At 47.7% G+C, this 20,973-nt stretch overlaps 1 protein-coding gene across 1 annotated transcript; it reads right to left on the bottom strand.

Annotated features, from left to right (window-relative positions):
• Positions 1-1,927: 1,927 nt before the first annotated feature.
• Positions 1,928-19,115, bottom strand: EEF2 (eukaryotic translation elongation factor 2). Its single transcript, XM_081177674.1, has 15 exons — positions 18,962-19,115; positions 15,522-15,736; positions 14,089-14,270; positions 13,655-13,866; positions 12,286-12,464; positions 11,646-11,751; positions 10,087-10,200; positions 9,230-9,368; positions 8,515-8,710; positions 7,269-7,527; positions 6,987-7,094; positions 5,118-5,471; positions 3,104-3,286; positions 2,869-3,001; positions 1,928-2,187 (listed from the first exon to the last, which is right to left on the bottom strand). Exons 1-15 carry the CDS (start codon positions 18,962-18,964, stop codon positions 1,994-1,996), a joined length of 2,577 nt encoding a protein of 858 aa, XP_081033800.1. The 5' UTR covers positions 18,965-19,115; the 3' UTR covers positions 1,928-1,993.
• Positions 19,116-20,973: the final 1,858 nt, after the last annotated feature.

The raw sequence follows: 20,973 nt of genomic DNA, 5'->3' as shown, positions 1-20,973 counted from the left end.
AAAGAATATTTAACTAAATATTGTGATATAAGGGAATTAGAAAATTCTTGGAAGTAACAAATAGGCTTAGGGGCAGAATAAGAATAGGTGGTAGTAAATATTAAGGATTTGAATATTAATAAGAGATGAGGATAGTAAATGAAAGGAGTGAATATTATTAGAAATATGAATTTGGAGAACTACTATACAGGGGTTATAATGAAATTCAGTTAGAGGGGATTTGAGGAAGTCAGGTATCAATGTAATGAGAATTAGAGATTTGAAGAATTCTGTTTTGTGTTTTTCTTTTCTTGGTGTGTGTTTTGTAATATTTTCTTTTTTTCTGTGACATGTGGAAACCAATAAAAAATGGCAATTTGTTTCCCATTTTTCCCAATCACACATTCAGTTGCACATTTGTTTTTCGGGGTGGGGCGTTTGCTTATTTGTTGAAAGTTCTAATGAAAATTTCTCCCAATATCCAGATTTTCATATGCAATTTTGCTCAGACACACGTTTTGCAAGCAATTTCCTGCAATATACAGCAATGCAGTTTTCTGCCATTCGTTTCCATGTCCACTTTAGCCTAATTTAGGCATTTCGGCATACGCTGGGCTGGATTTGCTAAATTCAGAGAAGTGTGACTTTCAAAGGATAGCCATTGTTTTGGTTTGCCTATTGTTTCAGGAAACATGAAACAAGTCCACTTATTTATTCAGTGAAGTGTATATACATCTTAATTATCGCAAAGGTATCATTCACTCAATCACTACTGGTCTTTATTCATGTCTGTGAGAGTCCCCAGGCGACTTATTTTAATTGCTTGCAAACAGGTTAGATTAGATCTATTCCTCATGGAGCCTGCTGTTTGCAAGGGAAGAGGGGGTGGTTACAAGTTAATGAGCATTCATCCTGATTTGCTTGCTGGGGCTTTGCGAAAACCATCCTGTGTGTTTTTGACCAGCTATTCACAAAAATTAAACCCAGAGGCCTTCAGCCGCTAATGCTCTACAGGCTTCAATTCTATTGTCTTTTGAAAAGACCAACCCTGGGTCGTATGACAGTAACCTACGCCAAAATCGGGGAGCTGTGAAGCTTCAAGTCAAGGGCCACACATCTTTTTGAGGCCTGTGGGCATTATCTGCTGAACCAGATAAACTGTTGTGGGCACCACAAACTGCAGCCTGGTCTATGGGCTACAGCTGAATGCTTGCCAAACGCCTATTACAACAGCCCTGTAGGCGCCAGTGAAGGACTGTGTGCACACATACAACCCCAGTTTTCTAAATAAAACTGCTTTCGTACAGCACAGATGGAGCTCCCCCCTTGCTTCTAAGTGTGTGGGCTCAGGTCTCAACAGCTGTTAAAGACATCCAACACAACAGGCAGCCTCGTCTTATTAAATTTATTATTCCAGTGGTACTAATACATTGATTTGCACAAGGACACCCATTTAGCAGAGAGGCTGCGGGCCTTCTAGCTTTTGCCCAACTAGAAAAGCCTCCCCCCCCCCTTTTCTCTCCCAATCCTAAAAGAAAATTCCTCCAGACTGCCCCCCTCCTCCCCATCGAATCCAGTATTTGAGTATGGAATGAAATTTCACGCACCCTTTTCTTTTCAGAAGTTTGCCTGTCCTCCCCAATCTGCAAACCAAGAGAGGGAAAAAACCCCTTCACTTGGCTCTGAGCGTCAAATAAATATGGAGACGGGCAACGTTTCAGTTGCATCAAATGGAAATGTATTTTTTGGAAGTTATAATGGCACTGGGTGAGCGGCCCCACTAGTTCGTGTGCAGACGGCCTGGAACCTCTAAGGCTGAATGCAGACACGGCTCTTTTTAAAATCTGCCCCGAGACGGAAGATCAAGCAAGGAAGTGGCCCAATGCCTTTTGCAAGACACCTGCAGCACTGATGTTACTATGCAAGTTAAATTTGGAGTCCCACAACATACATTTTTAAATTTATTCTTTTACATCTGGTGTTGCATTTTTAATTCAGCTTGGTTGATTGGTTTTTACAATTTGTCCAGGAAGTTATCTAGTGCGGGAATGCCCTCCTTCAGCCCTTTGCGCTTGCGGGTCTCGGCGACCACCTGGCAGGGGCGGCTGGTGTTGTCGAACGGGTCTCCGGGCAGGATCTGCCAGTGGTCGAACACACACTGGGGGAAAGCCTGGCCCCCTGTGTTGGATCTCAAGTCAGCAGTGAAGCCTGTGAAGAGAGAGGGAGAGAGAAGAGTTTATACTATAAGCAAACAAAACTGTAAGACAGAAATACAGGTGTTCCAAGTTTACCCACACACCCCACAACCAGCTCATTGTCTTAGCTAAAAGCAGCATCCTGGAGGCATCTACCTTAATAAATAATATTAGTAATAATTTATTAATTTATACCCAACCCATCTGGCTGAGTTTCCCCAGCCACTGTAGGCAGCTCTCAACAAAATATTAAAAGCACAAGAAAACACCAAACATTGAAAACTTCCCTAAACAGGGTTGCCTTCAGATGTCTTATAAAAGTCAGATAGTTGTTTATTTCCTTGACATCTGATAGGAAGACGTTCCACAGGGAGGGTGCCACTACCGAGAAGGCCCTCAGAGCTGGGCCTCAGTGTCCAAGCTGAAAGATGGGGGTAGAGATGTTCCTTCAGGTATAACGGGCCATTTAGGGCTTTAAAGGTCATTCCCAAACTTTGAATTGTGCTCAGAAATGTATTTAAGAGGAACAGAAGTCTGCTACCAGGGCAAGACCTGCTCAACTTTGTAGCAGCCATCTCAGATTAGCCTGGGAGACAACCTCTGATCTTCACCACCTCTTCACACCTCCAGCTGCTGACAAAGGTTACCTGGAAGATGCAAGTGCCAAGGGAGGCTGATAAAAGCTGACACTTACCAAAGGACTCGTTGACAGGGAGATAGGCCTTGACCACAAACATGGGGGTGCCGGCCACCTGGGACTCCTCAAAGACGTGCCCCCGCTTCCTGTTCAGCACGCCATAGATGCCACCCACAACCTGTTCTGGGCACTGGAAGGGGAAGAAAGTGGGTATACGTTACAGCACTGCACAGAGTCAAGCCAGTGGGCTGCCGCCGCCTCTTAAGAACACAGCCTGCTTCCAGTTACCCACCTGGATCTCCACAAGGTAGATGGGCTCCATGAGGCGGGGCTGAGCCGTCAACACGCAGGCATAGAGGCACCTTCTGGCCGTGGGAATGATTTGGCCACCTCCGCGGTGGATGGCGTCCGCGTGCAGGGTCACGTCGTGCACGTCAAAGCGGACGGCGCGCATGTTTTCCTCGCAAAGGGCACCCTGGAGAAAAGAGAGAGGTTGAGGGTGGGAGAGAAAATCAGTTTGCATTCAACCCAACTTTTCTGTCCTTCCTCTCTGAAGCAGGCAATATAGTTTTTTTTAAAAAAGCAATTAAGCACTCTGCCATAGCAGCCAAGAAGCAAAGGTAGGGCCAATGCCTCCTTCAGCTCATGATCAGCCTTCTTCCTACAAACTGTCAGAGCCAGGAGGAGGAAGAGTCGCCCAGGAGGACTAGAGGATGGGAAGAGGTGATCTACTAAGGGGCAGAGAATCGGAGTCTAGATATGATGGAGAGCAGCAACAACTGAGAAAGGATAGGCATAATATTTTACAAGGATGGGAAGGAACATCATGGACAGAATAACCGTCACACACAGGCGGTTTAAGGAAACATGTCAATACGAATAGATGTCGTTAGTACTGCAGTTGTTGTAAGAGGGATTGTTATTTTAACTGGAGTGTAATTGAGATGGGTAAGATTTTTGGAACGCAGAAATAAAGCAAATAATCAAACCATCAATTCTAGCACATGGGAGGCCACCTAAATTATTTAATTTGGCATCTGAATACCGTATTTTTCGCTCTATAACACGCACCAGACCATAACACGCAAGTAGTTTTTAGAGGAGGAAAACAAGAAAAAAAATATTCTAAACGAAATAGTGGATATATGATTTTTGTGGTTCATGCTGTGGCCACAGACATGTGATCTGACAGTGAGTTTGGAGTAGCCCAATGCAAAAATCCTGAGGATCCATGTGGATCCATGCTTTGTAACCACGGAGGAGGGAAGGAAGGGGAACCATGGATCCTCTGCTCACGACTGCAGCAGATCCTCCCCGCCAGCCGCAGGCATTCGCTCCATAACACGCACAGACATTTCCCCTTACGTTCTAGGAGGAAAAAAGTGAGTGTTATGGTGCAAAAAATACGGTAATTGGAATTAGCAATTGTATATAATTTGGCATTGCTATAATGAGGCCATTACTGGGTTATTGTAATTGAAAACTAATGATGATTATTATATATAAAAAGAGAGAATTGGAGACTAGAAACAGGGGAGATGCAAATATCCGTTGATTCCCTTTCCATCCCTGCCCCGCAGTACAGTCGTCCCATGGAATCGGAAGGGATCCCAGAGGTCATCTTCTCCTCTTGCAATGCAGGAATCTTTCCCCCTATGTGAGACCAGAACTCATGACCCTGAGGTTGAAAGCCTCATCCTCTACCATCTCCCCACTGCCCATGGCAGCTCCTCCTGAGGAAGAGGTAAGTGTGTGTGGGAACGGACAGAGCACCTAGCAGGAGGAAGGGGAATTCGGAGACGACACCCCCACCCGCCTCGATCAAGGAGGAGAAACGCAGGCCAAGCCACACCCAGCAAGGAAAAGTGAAGACCTGAAAAGGACGCCCCATCGCAACTCAGGGGAAGGGGCAAGAGGAAATCACATACAAGGCTGATTCAACTTCCTAAAGCTGGAACACAGCCTTGAGGGGCTGATGTGACAAAGCACTCAAAAGTTACAGGGAACCAGGCAGAGGGCCTGTGGAATGCCCTCCCACCAGATGTCAAAGAGGAAAACAACTACCAGACTTTTAGAAGACATCTGAAGGCAGCCCTGTTCAGGGAAGCTTTTAATGTTTGACGGACTATTGTATTTTAATATTTTGTTGGAAGCTGCCCAGCGCGGCTGGGGAAACCCAGCCAGATGGGCGGGGTGCAAGTAATAAATTATTATTTGGAAACTGCAGCAAGTCTCTGCTCCCTTCCAAGAAGGCAGGCCGCAGACAGCCTACCGCCCTGCGATGAGGGGCGCCCACTCTTGCTTACCTCCTTCGTGGCCCACTGGAAGCCTGCCACAACGCTGTCCTTGATCTCGTTGAGGTACTGCACCCCCTTGGTGATGTCCGTCAGGATGTTGGGGCCAGTGCCGTCCGGGCCGAAGCACCAGATCTTGCGGGCCTCGGCCACGTCCCACTCGTACTTCTCGGCCAGGTAACGGGCCCGTGTCTTCAGCTCCTGGCGGGCGGAGACGTCTCCTTTGTCGATGTCCTCAGCCAGGCCGTCGGGGAAGGGGCGGGCTTTCATGTACAGGCGGTTGTGCTTGTTGGGAGACTTGGAAAGGCACAGAACACTCGACTCCTCGCTGACCGTCTCACGGTAAGAGACCACTGGGTCGGATTTCTGCCAGAAAGATTAAAAAAAATTTTTTTTAAGTCCCTAGCCGCTTCAAAGCCAATGCAGACTGTTTATTGCATCTTGTACATTGCCTTGAGATAGTCTGTAGCAATGGCTTTGTTTTTATTTATTATAATTTTTTTATTAATTTTCTGTTTTACAATTTGGAACACTCGTTTTTTACATCCTTAAGAGATCAATGACATCCCTTCTTCTCTTTTCACGGTTTATAAATCCCTGCATATTTTACAAAAGCTATGCCATTCAGTATTCCATTATTGCACCCATCAAAACTTTTTGACGCTGTTGAATTTATCTTAATGCTGGCAGGGTTTTCAAGTGTACACAATTCTGACCCCATATATTCAAAAACTGTTTTCCAATCTTCTCTAAGCATATGCTCTGCTTGGCCTCTTATTCTATATAGAAGACACCTGAAGGCAGCCCTGTTTAGGGAAGCTTTCAATGTTTGACGGACTATTGTATTTTATTATTTTGTTGGAAGCCACCCAGAGTGGATGGGGAAACCCAGCCAGATGGGCAGGGTATAAATAATAAATTATTATTAATTATTATTATTATTCATTCTAGTAATGCTCCTGAATACCACTTGCTGGAAACAAACGGAGGGTGAGAAGAAGAGGAGGATGATTTTGGATGTGATATCCCGCTTTATCACTACCTGAAGGAGTCTCAAAGCGGCTAACATTCTCCTTTCCCTTCCTCCCCCACAACAAACACTCTGTGAGGTGAGTGGGGCTGAGAGACTTCAGAGAAGGGTGACTGGCCCAAGGTCACCCAGCAGCTGCATGTGGAGGAGCGGAGACGCGAACCCGGTTCACCAGATTACGAGTCTACCGCTCTTAACCACTACACCACACTGGCTCTTCCTGACGTTGACGTTGGTTTCTTCCATCTGTCTGTCTGGTCATTTTAACTGTATTTAGTTTTGAAATTTGTTTTGTGAGTCTTTGGACCGCAAAGTATTTTGATATGGTTTACAAAGGATGAAGAAGTCAAATGTCAGGAATGAGCCAGCTCCTAGCGAAGGTTTGCAGTCAACTGCAGAAACAGCCAGGAACAGAGAGGCTTAGATGATAGTCAGGCAGAAGAAGAAGAGGAGGAGGAGGAGGAGGAGGAGGAGGAGGAGGAGGAGGAGGAAGAGTTTGGATTTGATATCCTGCTTTATCACTACCCGAAGGAGTCTCAAAGCAGCTCACATTCTCCTTTCCCTTCCTCCCCCACAACAAACACTCTGTGAGGTGAGTGGGGCTGAGAGACTTCAGAGAAGGGTGACTGGCCCAAGGTCACCCAGCAGCTGCAGGTGGAGGAGCGGAGATGCGAACCCGGTTCACCAGATTACGAGTCCGCCGCTCTTAACCACTAGACCACGCTGGCACCATGAGGATGCTCTTATGGTCGGGTCCTGCTTGCTAGTGTCTTAGAGCCACACCTTCTCTCAACTCCCGGACAGCTGCAGCCCCAAGACCGGGCTAGAGACTCGTCACGTGGTGCAATTACCTTAATTGGAATGCAGGCATGGTCCTCCTCAAGATCCTTCAGGCAGATCTCCAGATGCAGCTCCCCAGCGCCAGCTATGATGTGCTCCCCAGACTCCTCAATGATACACTGGAAGATGGGGAAGAGTGAAAGGAATGAAGCAGAAATGAGGCCCAGCCCACACCGAGAAGCGTCCCCCATCCCCAACCCACAATGTGCTCCCCCCCCCGTCATCTCCCACACCTAAAAACCCTTTGAAGGGGTTCGATGGGTTTTCTACGCAGGCTGTTCACCCCGGCTCACCTGCACCATGGGGTCAGACTTGGCCAGCCTCTTCAGCCCCTCCACCAGCTTGGGCAGGTCGGCTGGGTTCTTGGCTTCGACGGCGACGCGCACCACGGGGCTGACGCTGAACTTCATGACGCGCAGGTTGTGGGCGTGCTCAAAGGTGGTGATGGTGCCCGTCTTGACCAGGAACTGGTCGACGCCAACCAGCCCCACGATGTTGCCGCAAGGCACGTCCTCGATGGGCTCCACGTAGCGGCCCATCATGAGAATGGTTCTAGAGAGGGGACAGGTTTTTTTTTAAATGTATTTTTAAAAAAAGATTTTCTTAGTTTACAAAAGTATGTGCAATCTCTCTCTCCTTTCTCTCTAACATTTTTTACAGATAAGTTTCATTTGTTGAGATATTCGGAAGAAGGAAAGGGAGGGGGAGAGAATTGTGCAGAAGTGGTGGGAAGGTGCAGTACAGCAAAAGCAGCGGGGGGGGAGCTGAAAAGTCTGCTCTGGGGGCAGACTGGCGTTCTTTTGGAATGAGCCACTGCCAGGGGGAAACTATTGACACATCCCCCCTCTCCCCAGGGACAGGTTATGAACATCTAAAGCAGGGGTAGGCAATCTAAGGCCCACAGGCCGCATGCAGCCCAATCGCTTTCTCAATCCAGCCCGCAAACAGTCTGGGAATCGGCGTGTTTTTACACGAGTAGAATGTGTGCTTTTATTTACAATGCATCTCTGGTTTATTTGTGGGGCACAGGAATTCATTCGTTTCCCCCCAAAAAAATATAGTCTGGCCCTTCAAAAGAATCAGCCCATGGCTGAAAAAGGTTGCTGACCCCTGATCTAAAGCACGGGCCGGCAAACTAAGACCTGCAAGCCGGATCAGGCCCAATTGCCTTCTGGATCCGGCCACGGACAGTCCGGGAATTGCCACGTGGATCGCCAGTGTGCATGTTCTCTCCCTCACACGGAGGCGGCGCCACCTCCCTTAAGCAGGAGCTCTCACTCAGTTCTCCTCTTCTCCACTCACTTAAGGCGGTGGCCTTGGAATCGCAAGTGTGTTAAACCCACTCACACCCAGCCTGGTTATGTTTTCTAGAGCTACATATAGCTGGGCTTGCAGAACAGAATTGCTGGATAAGGTGGGATTTTGTTCCTGAACTCATATTCTTTTCAGCTGCCACTTCCTGCCACCCAAAGCCCACGTGAGCCTGCGGACAGGGACGGGAAGCGCAAAGCAAAGCCCAGCGATTTGTGAAAAACGGACCTCTGGATTGGCTTCAGGTAGAGATCTTCCTTCTTGCCTGGGGTGTAGTTTGGTCCCATAATTCTGCACTTCAGGCCGGTGGACACAATGCCCGAGAAGACGCGCCCAAAGGCATAGAAGCGGCCCTTGTCAGTGGTCGGCACCATTTTGGAGATGTACATCATCAGGGGGCCTTTGGGGTCGCAGTTCTTAATTCCTGGGGGAGGAAAGGGAAAAAAAAGACTATTTAAAGGCTCTAAAGGTAAAGGTACCCCTGACCATTAGGTCCAGCCGTGACCAACTCGGGGGTTGCGGCACTCATCTCGCTTTACTGGCCAAGGGAGCCGGCGTACAGCTTCTGGGTCATGTGGCCAGCAGGACTAAGCCGCTTCTGGCAAACCAGAGCAGTGCACGGAAATGCCGTTTACCTTCCCGCCGGAGTGGTACCTATTTATCTACTTGCACTTGACGTGCTTTTGAACTGCCAGGTTGGCAGGAGCAGGGACCGAGCAATGGGAGCTCACCCCGTCGCGGGGATTCGAACTGCCGACCTTCTGATCACAGCAAGCCCTAGGCTCTGTGGTTTAACCCACAGCACCACCAGCGTCCCATTTACAGGCTCTAGGGGACAAGAAAAAACTGCAACTGTTTCTGTAAGGCCGCTTTCTTCACTAGAGAGTCAACCTCTTTCTGGGGATGGGGCACCCTGCTCGTCTTCAGGGGGGCTGCTACCTACCCATGGCAGCTTCGTCGTCAGGGGGCCCTTCATACAGCAACTCGCAGCGGTACTTCTGAGCGGTGACAGGAGAGGGCAGGTGGATGGTGATCATCTGCAGCAGCGCATCCCCAGCCGGCAGCCAGCGTCTCATCACAGCCTGGGAAGGAGAGGGAGGAACCACGAGTTCAGAGAGGAGAGCCATCTAACCCAGTCACATAGCGAGGTCACCACGAATCAGGGTGGATAAAAACCAATGAGTTTTTTATTTTAAAAAATTGGGGGGGGGGATTGCATCTTTTTAATTTAAATTGGATTTTTAAATTAAAACATGTATGCATGTTTTTGGGGAAGTAAATCCCACCAGGGTGGATAAAAATCAATTTTTTAAAAAAACTTCTTTTAATTAAACTGGGTTTTTTATATATAAATAGGATTTTTATATATATATAAATCAATTTTGTTGATTTGAATGGTGTGTTTTTTTAAAAAATGGATTTTTAAAACAAAATGCTTTTGGAGGAAAACCTTTCCAAAGATAGTTTTCTATTTAAGTTGCATTATAGTCCTAAACAGGTACCCTCAAACTCTACCCCCTCCAGCTGCTTTGGGACTACATTTCCCATCATCCCTGACCACTGGTCCTGTTAGCTAAGGATGATGGGAGTTGTAGTCCCAAAACAGCTGGAGGGCTGAGTTTGGGGGTGCCTGGTCCAAAGGCTATTCATCAAGAAATAAGGATTTGTTTTAAGTTTTCCATGTGTGCTAAAACTCTGAGCTTCATCCTCTGGAGCCTACTGAAGGCTTTCCTACCCCAACAAGCAATTTAACTTCTACTCCCCCACCCTTCCTAGGGCATGAGTCACCCGCCCCCTCACCTTCAGCAAGGGCTTCCCCTCCTTGTCTTTATCCTCGCTGTCCAGCTTTATGTCCAGCTTCTCTATCAGTTTGGCGGTTTCCTCCTTCTTGAAGTTCATGATCGCATCGAACACCTTTCAAAGGAGAAATAATTGCACGGACGTTAGGCTAGGCTGGGTGCAGCTCCCACAGAAGCAGCGGGTTATGTCTCCTCTAGCAATATTCCCGAAGCAAGGCAGAACACTCAAAACAGGTCATCAGGCTTCCTTCCAACTAACTGTAACAGGCAAAGGCAATACAAGCTAATGCACAAGTCCATTTGTATTTCACACTGTGCTGGCTGCCCTGACTTTTGGCTTTAAAAAAGCAGCAACTAAAATATCTACACTGTCTGTGCATAGGCTGCCACAGCAGATTCAAGGTTCTTTTGTTCATCTACAAAGAGCTAACAACGAGGTCCTGGGATACCTTAACGAGCACCAGAGCCTTCATATCCCAGACTTGATCATTGAGATCATCCGGAGGAAAGCTGTTCATTGTCCCCCCCTCGTTTACAGAGGCTCAAATGACCACAAACAGAAGTCAGGCATCCAGTCCCCTGCTGGTGAACACTCCCCCAGCTGATTTGACAAGTACCCTTGTTTTTTTCTCAGGCGTCTCTTTGAGACATCGCGATGCCAGGCCTATGCACCTATACTTAATTTTCATTGGCTTGTCAACTTAATAACCATCTTGATTTTTAAAATTTAACTCATTAAGACTAGCTTGATATTTTCTTATATGGTGGGATAACAGAATCAGTACAGTCGTACTTTGGTTTTCGGACAGCTTCGCTCTCGAACGTTTTGGCTCCCGAATGCCGCAACCCCAGAAGTGTTCCAGTTTGCGAACTATTTTTGGAAGCCAAACATCTTATTGGCTGCAGGAGCTTCTTGCAGCCAATCAGAAGCTGCACTTTGGTTTTGGAAGTCAAATGGACTTCCAGAACAGATTCTGTTCAACTTCAGAGGTACGACTGTACTTCTATAAATAAAATTAGCCAGAACCACCATTTTTACGTTCTTATTCCAAGTGCTTTAGAGTTGGAAGCCCCTCTCAAGTCTGGACCTTTACACAGAACCCTTCTACTGGTGCCAAAAGAAACTAGTGGTACCTCGCAAGACAAAAGAGTTTTCCGTTTTTTGAGTCGTTCCACAAGACGAATTTACCTATCGTCTTGCGAGTTCGTTTCCTTTTTCTTAAAGCCGCTAAGCCGTTAATAGCCGCTAAGCCGCTAATAGCTGCTAAGAGCCGTGCTTCGCAAGACGAAAAAACCGCAAGACGAAGAGACTCGCGAAATGGATTAATTTCGTCTTGCGAGGCACCACTGTAAGGCAGGACCAGGAGGTTCTCAGACATTTTATCGGGAGGTTCTGTAGTGTGGATTGGCAAACTCTGGGTCAGACCTACAAAAAGTTCTTCAAACTTAACAAGTCAGGTCAAAGTGAAGAATTTTTTTCCATCATCATGCTCAGATCGCGCCAGACCACAAAGAGCACAGAGCAACTCTATAGGGAAAACTGGGAGCAAAGTACGTCACCTTGAAAATCGGGTCCAGGATCAGCTGGCAGAAAGTCCTTGGCAGCTTCTTCCCATCTGGGCTGGTGGCCGACTTGCTGAATTTGCCAGTGGCTGGGTCAAAGTACCTAGGGACGAAAAGGCATGTGAGCTTCAGCTTTGCAGCAAAGGCAGTGTCTGGCCTGCCTACCACCTTCTCAAGAGTACCCACCTAAGCGGGTGGCCTCCTGGAAGCTGCCCGCATGACCATCTTTTGGAAGAGACAAATTTCTACGTTCCGAGGCCCCCAACTCTTTTGACAGGCTGACATTTCCTCACTTGCCCCCCTCGAAAGCGGTCAGCCTCCTCTGTGCCTTTTGCAGTCCTCCGAGCCTAGTTGGCGTGCTGCAAATTGACACCGCCTTGAAATCTGTGGGGTCTCGAGGGCTATGTATCCCCACTCTCTAAAGAAAGCTAAATGCTTCACATGTATGGCCTGGATCTGACCCTTGGTGGCCAAGCCAAGTCAACAAATAGGGGACAATTTTCAGGACTAGTCTCAGGATTAAGTGCTTGCTCTGATCCTGCCTGTCTGCAAGGGAGGTCAGCTCTAAGTGCATTCCGACCTGCAGAGTGGATTCTAAAGGAGAGCCCCCAGCTCCAAAAGCCTAAGCTGCTCTCACCTGTCTCCCCACAGCTTCTTCATCATGTCTTCTACTTTCTTGGCACGGTCAGCTGTGCTCAGCTGCCCTTCGCCCTTTGCTGCGAATTTCGCCACATACATCTCGGCAAACTGTTTCAGCGTGAAAGCCCAGCCGTGCAAGCCGGAGCCAAAGCCGACGGTGCCCAGAACCGGATCAATCTGGAAGGCAAGGAGAAGAACACATCAAGGTATGGAGTTAAGGAGTCAACTTCCTGATGGGCTGGAAGCTCGTCTTTTAATACGTCATTATTATTTTAGCAGTTCTCAAAGAGGAAAAAACAAACCATGATTTTTTTTAAAAAAAACAGCAGAGTGGCCCAATGGTCACAGAAAATCATAAAAATGCAGAAAAAACACACACAAGCTTCCAGATTCTTGCAAACCCCTTCCCAACACCAAGTCCTTGAATTCCAAACACCCCAACCCAAAATCCAAAAACCCCCCAAAAAGTTTTAAAAGCTTAATTTACCAAATGGCTGCAAAAGAAGTTTTGGAAAAGCTTCAAAAATCACCAGTCTTTAAAAACCTCAAAAAAGGCTACTATGTACACTGCATTCTATGAGTTGCTCCTCGAAGTCAAGTCGCAACTGTATTAATGGTGTCAAGAAAAAGGAAACAAACTTGCAAGATGTTTTTGTCTTGCGAAGCAAACCCATAGGGAAATTCGTCTTGCGAAGCAGCTCAAAAACGGAAAACCCTTTCGTCTAGCGAGTTTTCCGTCTTGCGAGGAATTCGTCTTGCGGGGCACCACTGTACTGATTTCTCTGTCGTGCTTTGGAACAGACCAAGGTGCTCAAGTGTCAATGTAACTGTGTTCTAGCGACCATTTGTGACATGCAATAGGGGTTACGTCCAATTCACACTCCTGAGTACAACCACTGAGGCCCTTTTTCAAGGGAGATAAAGAGGTTGACAACCTTTTCAGCGGTGGATCCGTTTGTGGATCACTCTCCTCAGGGAAGCACACTGTTTGTTGTCTTGTCTATGGGTGCCAGGCAAAATCACTTATTTTCACGGGCAACTGGCTTTTAGGGGTACCTAAAACATGTCAATGGACTTTGATGCAATGATCCATTAATAGGAGCGGGCAGGATTTGTACCTTTAAAATACATTTTGAGTATTTAATTTGTGTTTAGCACTCATTATATGCCTGCTTTCAATGGACTTCATTTCTATTCTCACTGCACAAGCTGTTCTGAGAAACCAGAGCACAAAAATGTGACTTGATTACTAATAATAATTTAAGCCAGTCGGAGCAGGCCCAATTTCAACAGGTCGACTCTGAGCAGGATACAGCTGCTCACAGAGGTGAAAGGTCAAGACTGCACATCAACACGGCCTGCCTTACCATAATGTTGCCCATGGGGCCGCCCTCGCCTTCCCCGTAAGTGGAGATGATGACGTTCACGTTCTCCACAATGCGCTGGAAGGTCTGGTACAGTTCCTCCGGCTGAAGCTGCAGCTCCAGCAGAGCCCGGTCCATTTTATTCATCATCAGGACAGGCTTGATCCTCTCAGCAATGGCCTGGCGCAGAACGGTCTCTGTTTGGACGCACACCCCTGGGAGGAAGAGGAAACAAAGGCTCAAGTCATCGCTATGGGGCTACGAGCCCTTGGGGTTAGGGCTGCGTCCTCCGAAACTTCCTAATGCAGAAGGTGGGGCTTCATTCAGCCTATGGACACCCTTGCTTCCCTCTCCAGCCTATGGGGCGTACGGTCCTTGGGAGAGGCCACAGCAAGGGGCCAGGGCTCTAGGTCTCAAGGCAAAGGGGGACATCTCACCAGAAACACAATCCACGACGACCAAGGCACCATCGGTGACACGCAGGGCAGCAGTGACCTCCGACGAGAAATCCACATGGCCCGGGGAGTCAATCAAATTGATCAGGAAGCCACAGCCATCTTTGCTTTGCTTGATAAATGCCAAATCATTCTCCGCAAGCTCGTAGAAGAGAGAAATTGCCCTGGAGGAAGAAGATGCATAAATTCCTAACCGTTAAACTACCGCTTCACCACAAGAACCCCCCAAGGCCCTTCTTCACGTGCCTCCTCCATGAGTCGTCCGGAGGGTGAAAATACAAGAACGGAAAGTACAAGAAGTGGCTCCCCATTTGTGGAACAGGCTCTCCTCAGGGAGGTTTGGCTTTAGGCGCCAGGCAAAAACGTTCCTCTTTAACCAGGTCTTTGGCTAACTGACATTCAATGCCCTTTTAAAGTGCGTTGGAGAGGGAAGGGAATTACTGAATTGTCATTATTTTAATTATGTATTTTGTGTTTTTTACTGTTGCGAACTGCCCTGAAATCTATGGTTACAGAGCAGAATGCAAATTTAATAAAATTATAATAATAATCCTGCCTTTTCCTTGAACTGGGACTCAAGGTTGATTACACACATTAAAAGAAGACAAATAAAATACAATATACAGTGGTGCCTCGCAAGATGAAAAGAATCCGTTCTGTGAGTCTCTTCGTCTAGCGTTTTTTTCGTCTTGCGAAGCAAGCCCATTGACGGATTAGTGCTATTAGTGGCTTAGAAAAAGGGGGGGGGGGAAGGAAACCCGCAGGAACTCGCAAGACATTTTCGTCTTGCAAAGCAAGCCCATAGGAGATTCGTTTTGCGAAGCACCTCCAAAACGGAAAACTCTTTCGTCTAGCGAGTTTTCAGTCTTGCGAGGCATTCGTCTTGCGGGGCACCGCTGTACACGTACCGAGGGCCTATGGCTTGTCTTCAAAAGCACTGAATGAATGCATACATACTTGAATTACATCAAGAGTGACAAGTTTTACCTTTCCACTACTTGAGACACTTACAGCATAAATCAGCAAAATTTCAGACCTTTTCGAATCACAGAATTCTAGAATTGGAAGGGATCCCAAGGGTCATCTAGCCCAACCTCCTGCAATGCAGGGATCCTTCACCCAATGTGAGGCTTGAAACCATGACCCAGAGATTAAGAGTCTCAGGATTTGTTGACTGATGTAATTCCCACCCCCTACAGAGCTGTAATGCAGGAATTCTGCTCAACAGCCATCCTTGGGTGGGTGCAAACCACCAACCTCCTATGTGATTTTAATGGGAGAGTTAAACCCCTATTTGAATCTCCCCCAGCCAAAAGAAACCTGCCTGGATGAGCCTTCTGCTGGGAATTCCTTTTCTGGAAGTTTCAGGAATAGAGAAGGGGGGGGGAGGGACGACGACTCTGGAACGGACTTACGTGGACTTGATAGTGATACACCTCTCCTGCTCATCTTTTCTCGTGTCGGTGAAACGGGTTTCTCCCGCACGGGCTGAGGCAATAATCCCAGCTTTGCAAACCAGCGAGTCTGTGAGGGTAGATTTCCCATGATCCACATGGGCGATCACTGACATGTTCCGGATGTTGGCCTTCTTGTCCATGATGGCCCGGATCTGGTCTACGGTGAAGTTCACCTGGGGCAACAGAAGGGAGGTTAATGTGGCTGCTTCAGACAACAGGCCATTCCTGGACTGCTTTATTGAAGGGAGAGAGAGAGAGAGAGGAAGCACTGAGGTGTCATTCTGTACAGTGGACACGGGTTGCAAACGTGATCCGTGCAGGATGCACATTCTCAACCCGCAGCGGCATGTATGCGCATGCTGCAATTTGGTGCTTCTGCACATAGCGTGATTTAGCGCTTCTGCACATGCGCGACCACCGAAACCCGGAAGAAACCCGTCCCAGTACTTCTGGGTTTCGGCGGTCCACAACCCAACCTAAAAAAACGCAAAAAACCAACCCAAAAAAACACAACCTGAAGCGCCTGTAACCCGAGGTATCACTGTACGGTGGTGCCTCGCAAGACGAAATTAATTTGTTCCGCAAGTTTTTTCTTCTTGCGAGTTTTTCGTCTTGCGAAGAACGGTTTCCCATAGGAATGCATTGAAAATCAATCAATGCGTTCCTATGGAGACTGTCCGGGGACAGAGGGGAAGCGCCGCGCGCCTTCCCCTCTGTCCCCGGACCTGTTTTAAAGCAAGGGAAGGGGCAGCGGGGAGAATTGCTTCTCCCCGTTGCCGCCCCTTGGTTCAAAAGGGGTCCGGGGAGAGAGGGGAAGGCGCACGCGCGCCTTCCCCTCTGTCCCCGGAGCTTGCGGGGCAAGCTTCGTTTTGCGAAGCAAGCCCATAGGGAAATGCGTCTTGCGAAGCGGCTAAGAAAACGAAAAACTCCTTTGTCTAGCGAGTTTTTGTCTTCCGAGGCGTTCGTCTTGCGGGGTACCACTGTATTAGGAAGCTAGCTATAACTGCTCTACGGAATTTGCCTCCAAACTTGGAAACATGTGGTTTCAGATCCTGCTTAGGGCAGGCCCACACCATACATTTAAAGTGCACCCAACACACATGACTTCCCTCAAATAATCTTGTGAACTGCAACCCACCCCGCTCACAGAGCTACAACTTCCAGCAGAGCTGCAATTCTCAGCACCATTAGCGACCTACAGCTCTTAGGATTCTTTGGGAGAAGTCTAATATGGTGTGGATCTGCCCAAACTCCTGTTACCAATGAACCTTCTGCTTGCTGCAGTTGCAAGCACGACGGTTTCTCTCATAAGGCGAGAGGGAAAGGCACTGCACACGTGTTTCTGTCGCCAGCTCTGAATGGAGCCTAGCTCTGAACCGTTTTGTTGCTAAGCACCAGGGTGGGCGAAGCACTAATCTGCCTTCCATCCCAGAAAGCCCAGCCTATCACAAACTAGAAAGAACTGCCCTTTTATTATCCTCAGTCAGAGTAGACAATACTGGACTAGATGAATCAGCAGTTTGACCTGGTATAATAAAGTACGTAACTTCACTGAGTCACGCCAGCCCCTCTGTGTGCCAATTCTGCTATTACAGAACAAACACAATTTTTTCCAAGGGCATTGCAAGGCAAACATGAAGGCCTGTAGATACATTAAAAAAGACACACACGTTCTCCATGGGCTTAAAAAAAAAAGGGCACACAAAATCTTTCAAGTTGTACCCTCTGAACTATGGAGTCTGGTTGAAACAAAACCACCCGTCACAGTTCCTAAAACAGCACCCGCAGAACTCTAGTTTGGGTGAACAGATCATTTCGGCACGAATCACCCATGTGCAGGTTCACTGGGCTTTAGGGACGGGAGAAAATCTAATTCCGAAGTCTCTAGGCGTCTCCTCCCCGCCAAAGACCGCAGGGCTTACATAAGACGGCTGCTTTAACGCAGGGAAGAGAAAGAGAGGGAGAGAGTGAAAATACAATTTCCACTCTGCACGCTGCAGTGCCTCCCTTTGGCCGAGATAACATCCTGGCATTCTCCCAGCTTCCTCATACTCTGCCACATCATTTCACGTCCCCAAGCCATCTCCCCCCCCCCCCGCAACAGATATTTTTACCTGCCAACCAAATATATTCTGATGCATACAGAGCTCTGGGATTCTTTAGTTTTCACTGTGATTCCAAGACCTATTCTCCCCCTATTTGGTAGCTCCCCAAAGGGGAAGCCACCCCTATCTTCATACGTACACAGAACTCACCACGGCTTGAATATGTCATCCCGTGACCCCCTTCCATCAATTCATTTCTATTACATTTAAACCCCACCTTTCCTCCCGGGAGCTGAAGGTTGTGTACGTGACCTTCTCCTTTTCCACTTTTTATCCTAAAAACGCCGTGAGGTTAGGCTGAGGCCATGGCGAGGCTCAAGCCCACCCAACAGAGATTTTAGGAATATAGGGAGTTAGGACCCTTAACATGGATGTGTACATACTACATACATTAAGCACGTATCACGAAGGAGATGTAAAAATGAAATCCATCTATTTGCCCTACCATATCCTCCAATCCAAAATTCTTTTTGTATTTGAGAAGGGGGGGTGGGGGTTAGGCTTATTCTGCCGCAAAAACAAGGGGGAGGGAAAATAAAGGGGAACCCTTTACAAAAATAAAACACTGAGCATAGAGAGAAATAAATGCTACCTTAAGCGGTTACTTTAAAAAGAGGTTTGTATCCACCTATCTGAAATTGAAGGGCCCCGAGTTACCTATCAGTTTAATGAGCCTACTCTCGAGTAGGACTAACATGGGAAAGCAACGCGGGGGAGGAAAAATAAAGGGGAACCCTTTACAAAAATACAACACTGAGTATAGAGAGAAATAAATGCTACCTTAAGCGGTTACTTTAAAAAGAGGTTTGTATCCACCTACCTGAAATTGAAGGGCGCCGAGTTTACTACGAGTTTAATGAGCCTACTCTCGAGTAGGACTAACATGGGAAAGCAACGCGGGTTTTTTGGGGGGGAGCCCTCTCCCACCCACGTTATTAAGGTCCAGCCACACCCTTCGGCTCAAAGCTCAGGAGCCCCATATTTTTAATTTTAATTATTTTATTATTAGCGCCCCTCTTTTCACCCCAAATTCCCCGGCCCCAACATTAGCAAGCAGTCGCTAATTTTTGATTCGCCCTTTTAGCTCATCTGCTTCCTTTCCAGGCCTCTTCTAGGCCTGGGCCTCTTCTCGCTACCGGCCCCGCTCCCTCTCCGTAGGCCTCCAACCCCACAGCAGGCCCGGCGGCCTCCCCGGAGCCTAAGCCGCGCTCCCCCCGCGGCCTTACCCGGCCCCGCATTTCGCCCCAGGCCCCCCGCTCCCCCTCAGCCCAACCCCAGCCTCCGATGCCTCACCATGTTGGCGGATGGCGCCGGATTCTCCGGAGGCGCTTCAGAAGGGGCAGGGGGGAAAAAGAAAGGCCGGCAACAATGGCGGCGGCTCGGGTAGCCCTGTCTCGTTGGCAGGGGCCGAGCGGGCGGAAGAGGACGCTGACGTCAACAAGCTGCCTTTTATAGGAGCCGGCAAGGGGCGGGCGGTGGCTCGTAAGGGAAGGAGGAGGGGCCTAGGGCAGGAATCCGGAACGCGGCCGCTCTAGCCCCCTCGACGCAGCTCTTTGATCTTAGAGGCGGGAAAAGAGGACGGAAGGGAGAATAGGGAATGTACTTTGGACGGTTTTCGCGCCTGCGCAGTGCGAACTTTTTGATCAATGCGGAAGTGAGCGGGCACGCTGCAGTCACGTGGGTACGGTCCCTGATTGCAAAGGGGAGTTGATGAAGAAACTGCTATATTTTTTATTTATGGCAATAAAGGAATCATATTAGCACTGATTTTTATTTTGATTTCTGTGTGGTTATTGTATCCCATTCGCAAGCATTTTATATTTAAAAAATAATAATGCTCATTTGTACCTATTTTCATTTTTTTAAAAACCTCTATTTAACCTAGACAGCGCCTTAAAAAACAAAGACATCACCTTGCCAACAAAGGTCCGTATACTTAAAGCTATGGTTTTCCCAGTCGTGATGTATGGAAGTGAGAGCTGGACCATAAAGAAGGCTGATCGCCGAAGAATTGCTTTTGATGCTTTTGATGCTTTTGAATTCTGGTGCTGGAGGAGACTCTTGAGAGTCCCATGGACTGCAAGAAGATCAAACTGATCCATTCTGAAGGAAATCAGCCCTGAGGGCTCACTGGAAGGACAGATCCTGAAGCTAAGGCTCCAAGGCTTTGGCCACCTCATGAGAAGAGAAGACTCCCTGGAAAAGACCCTGATGTTGGGAAAGATTGAGGGCACAAGGAGAAGGGGACGACAGAGGACGAGATGGTGGGACAGTGTTCTCGAAGCTACCAGCATGAGTCTGACCAAACTGCGGGAGGCAGTAGAAGACAGGAGTGCCTGGCGTGCTCTGGTCCAGGGGGTCACGAAGAGTCGGACACAACTAATAACAGCAATTTTTTGTGTGTCATTTGACTTGCCTTTTGCAGCCAAATTGTTGACCATCGCCTAGAGAGGACTAGCTCTAGACCACGTTAAAAGCTTACGCGGCAATAAAATTCATTAGGTGACCACTGTGATAGGAATTTTATGGTCTTAGATATATGGCAATGTTCATAACCGCACATACATAGATCAACACAGGAAGGCCAATCTGGAATCATTTTGATTCCTAAACTGACCAAATCCTTTCTCTGCAAGGTTAAACTGGAAAAGCCTCCCCATTGTCTCTTTCCTCACAAATCCTGTCTCAAAGATATGAATAAGGTGTGAGCCTGTGACCTGGCCCAGGAAATAAGAATTTTACCACTACAAAAGAATGGCCAGGCTCCCCAGGCAATCCAATCAAGTAACTTGCCAGACAGGAGATAAACTGTGACAGGAGAAAAACAACATTTAAATTTCTGTGATGTAGGTGGGATGTATCTGAGGGGTGGTCTTAGGTTACACCCCTTCTGTGATGTATGCATAATGTTTCTGGGGGTGGTCTGGATCTAGAGAATGGGAATTTCAAAAGTCTTTATAAGCCGTTGCACAGCATTTTTGTGGGTCCTCTTCCTCTCCTGCGTGTGAGGGGAGCACCCTGTTGCAACAGATCAATAAAGATCAGGCTTACTAGCTGCTTTGCTTCTCAATATTCTCTGGTTGGCCTCTGTTATTTTCTCCTACCAATAAGGAACCTATGTAAGGACTCTATATGGGCTCTTGGATACCCCATAAGGGAAAAGGGCATATTTTTATTTACAACAACCACAAGACATTTTTTCACACGGCTGTTCCTTGGGGAAATCACTGCACTGTAACGCCAAGAACCCCCAACTACTGACCATGCTGCTTGGGGCTGATGTGTGTTGGGTACTGGACCCCCAA

Source organism: Podarcis bocagei, assembly GCF_964188305.1.
Source record: "Podarcis bocagei genome assembly, chromosome: 18".
NCBI classification, from domain to species: Eukaryota; Metazoa; Chordata; class Lepidosauria; order Squamata; family Lacertidae; genus Podarcis; species Podarcis bocagei.
The sequence above is the reverse complement of the archived record's forward strand: the minus strand, read 5'-3'. Positions and strand labels throughout refer to the sequence as shown.

What these genes read in the sequence shown, in the direction of transcription:
- EEF2 (XM_081177674.1), bottom strand. An exon ending in CGTCGTGGATTGTGTTTCTG is followed by an intron (nt 13,867 to 14,088) that starts GTGAGATGTCCC and finishes TCTTCCTCCCAG; the next exon opens with GGGTGTGCGTCCAAACAGAG. An exon ending in ATGCCTGCATTCCAATTAAG is followed by an intron (nt 5,472 to 6,986) that starts GTAATTGCACCA and finishes TCTTTCTGGCAG; the next exon opens with AAATCCGACCCAGTGGTCTC.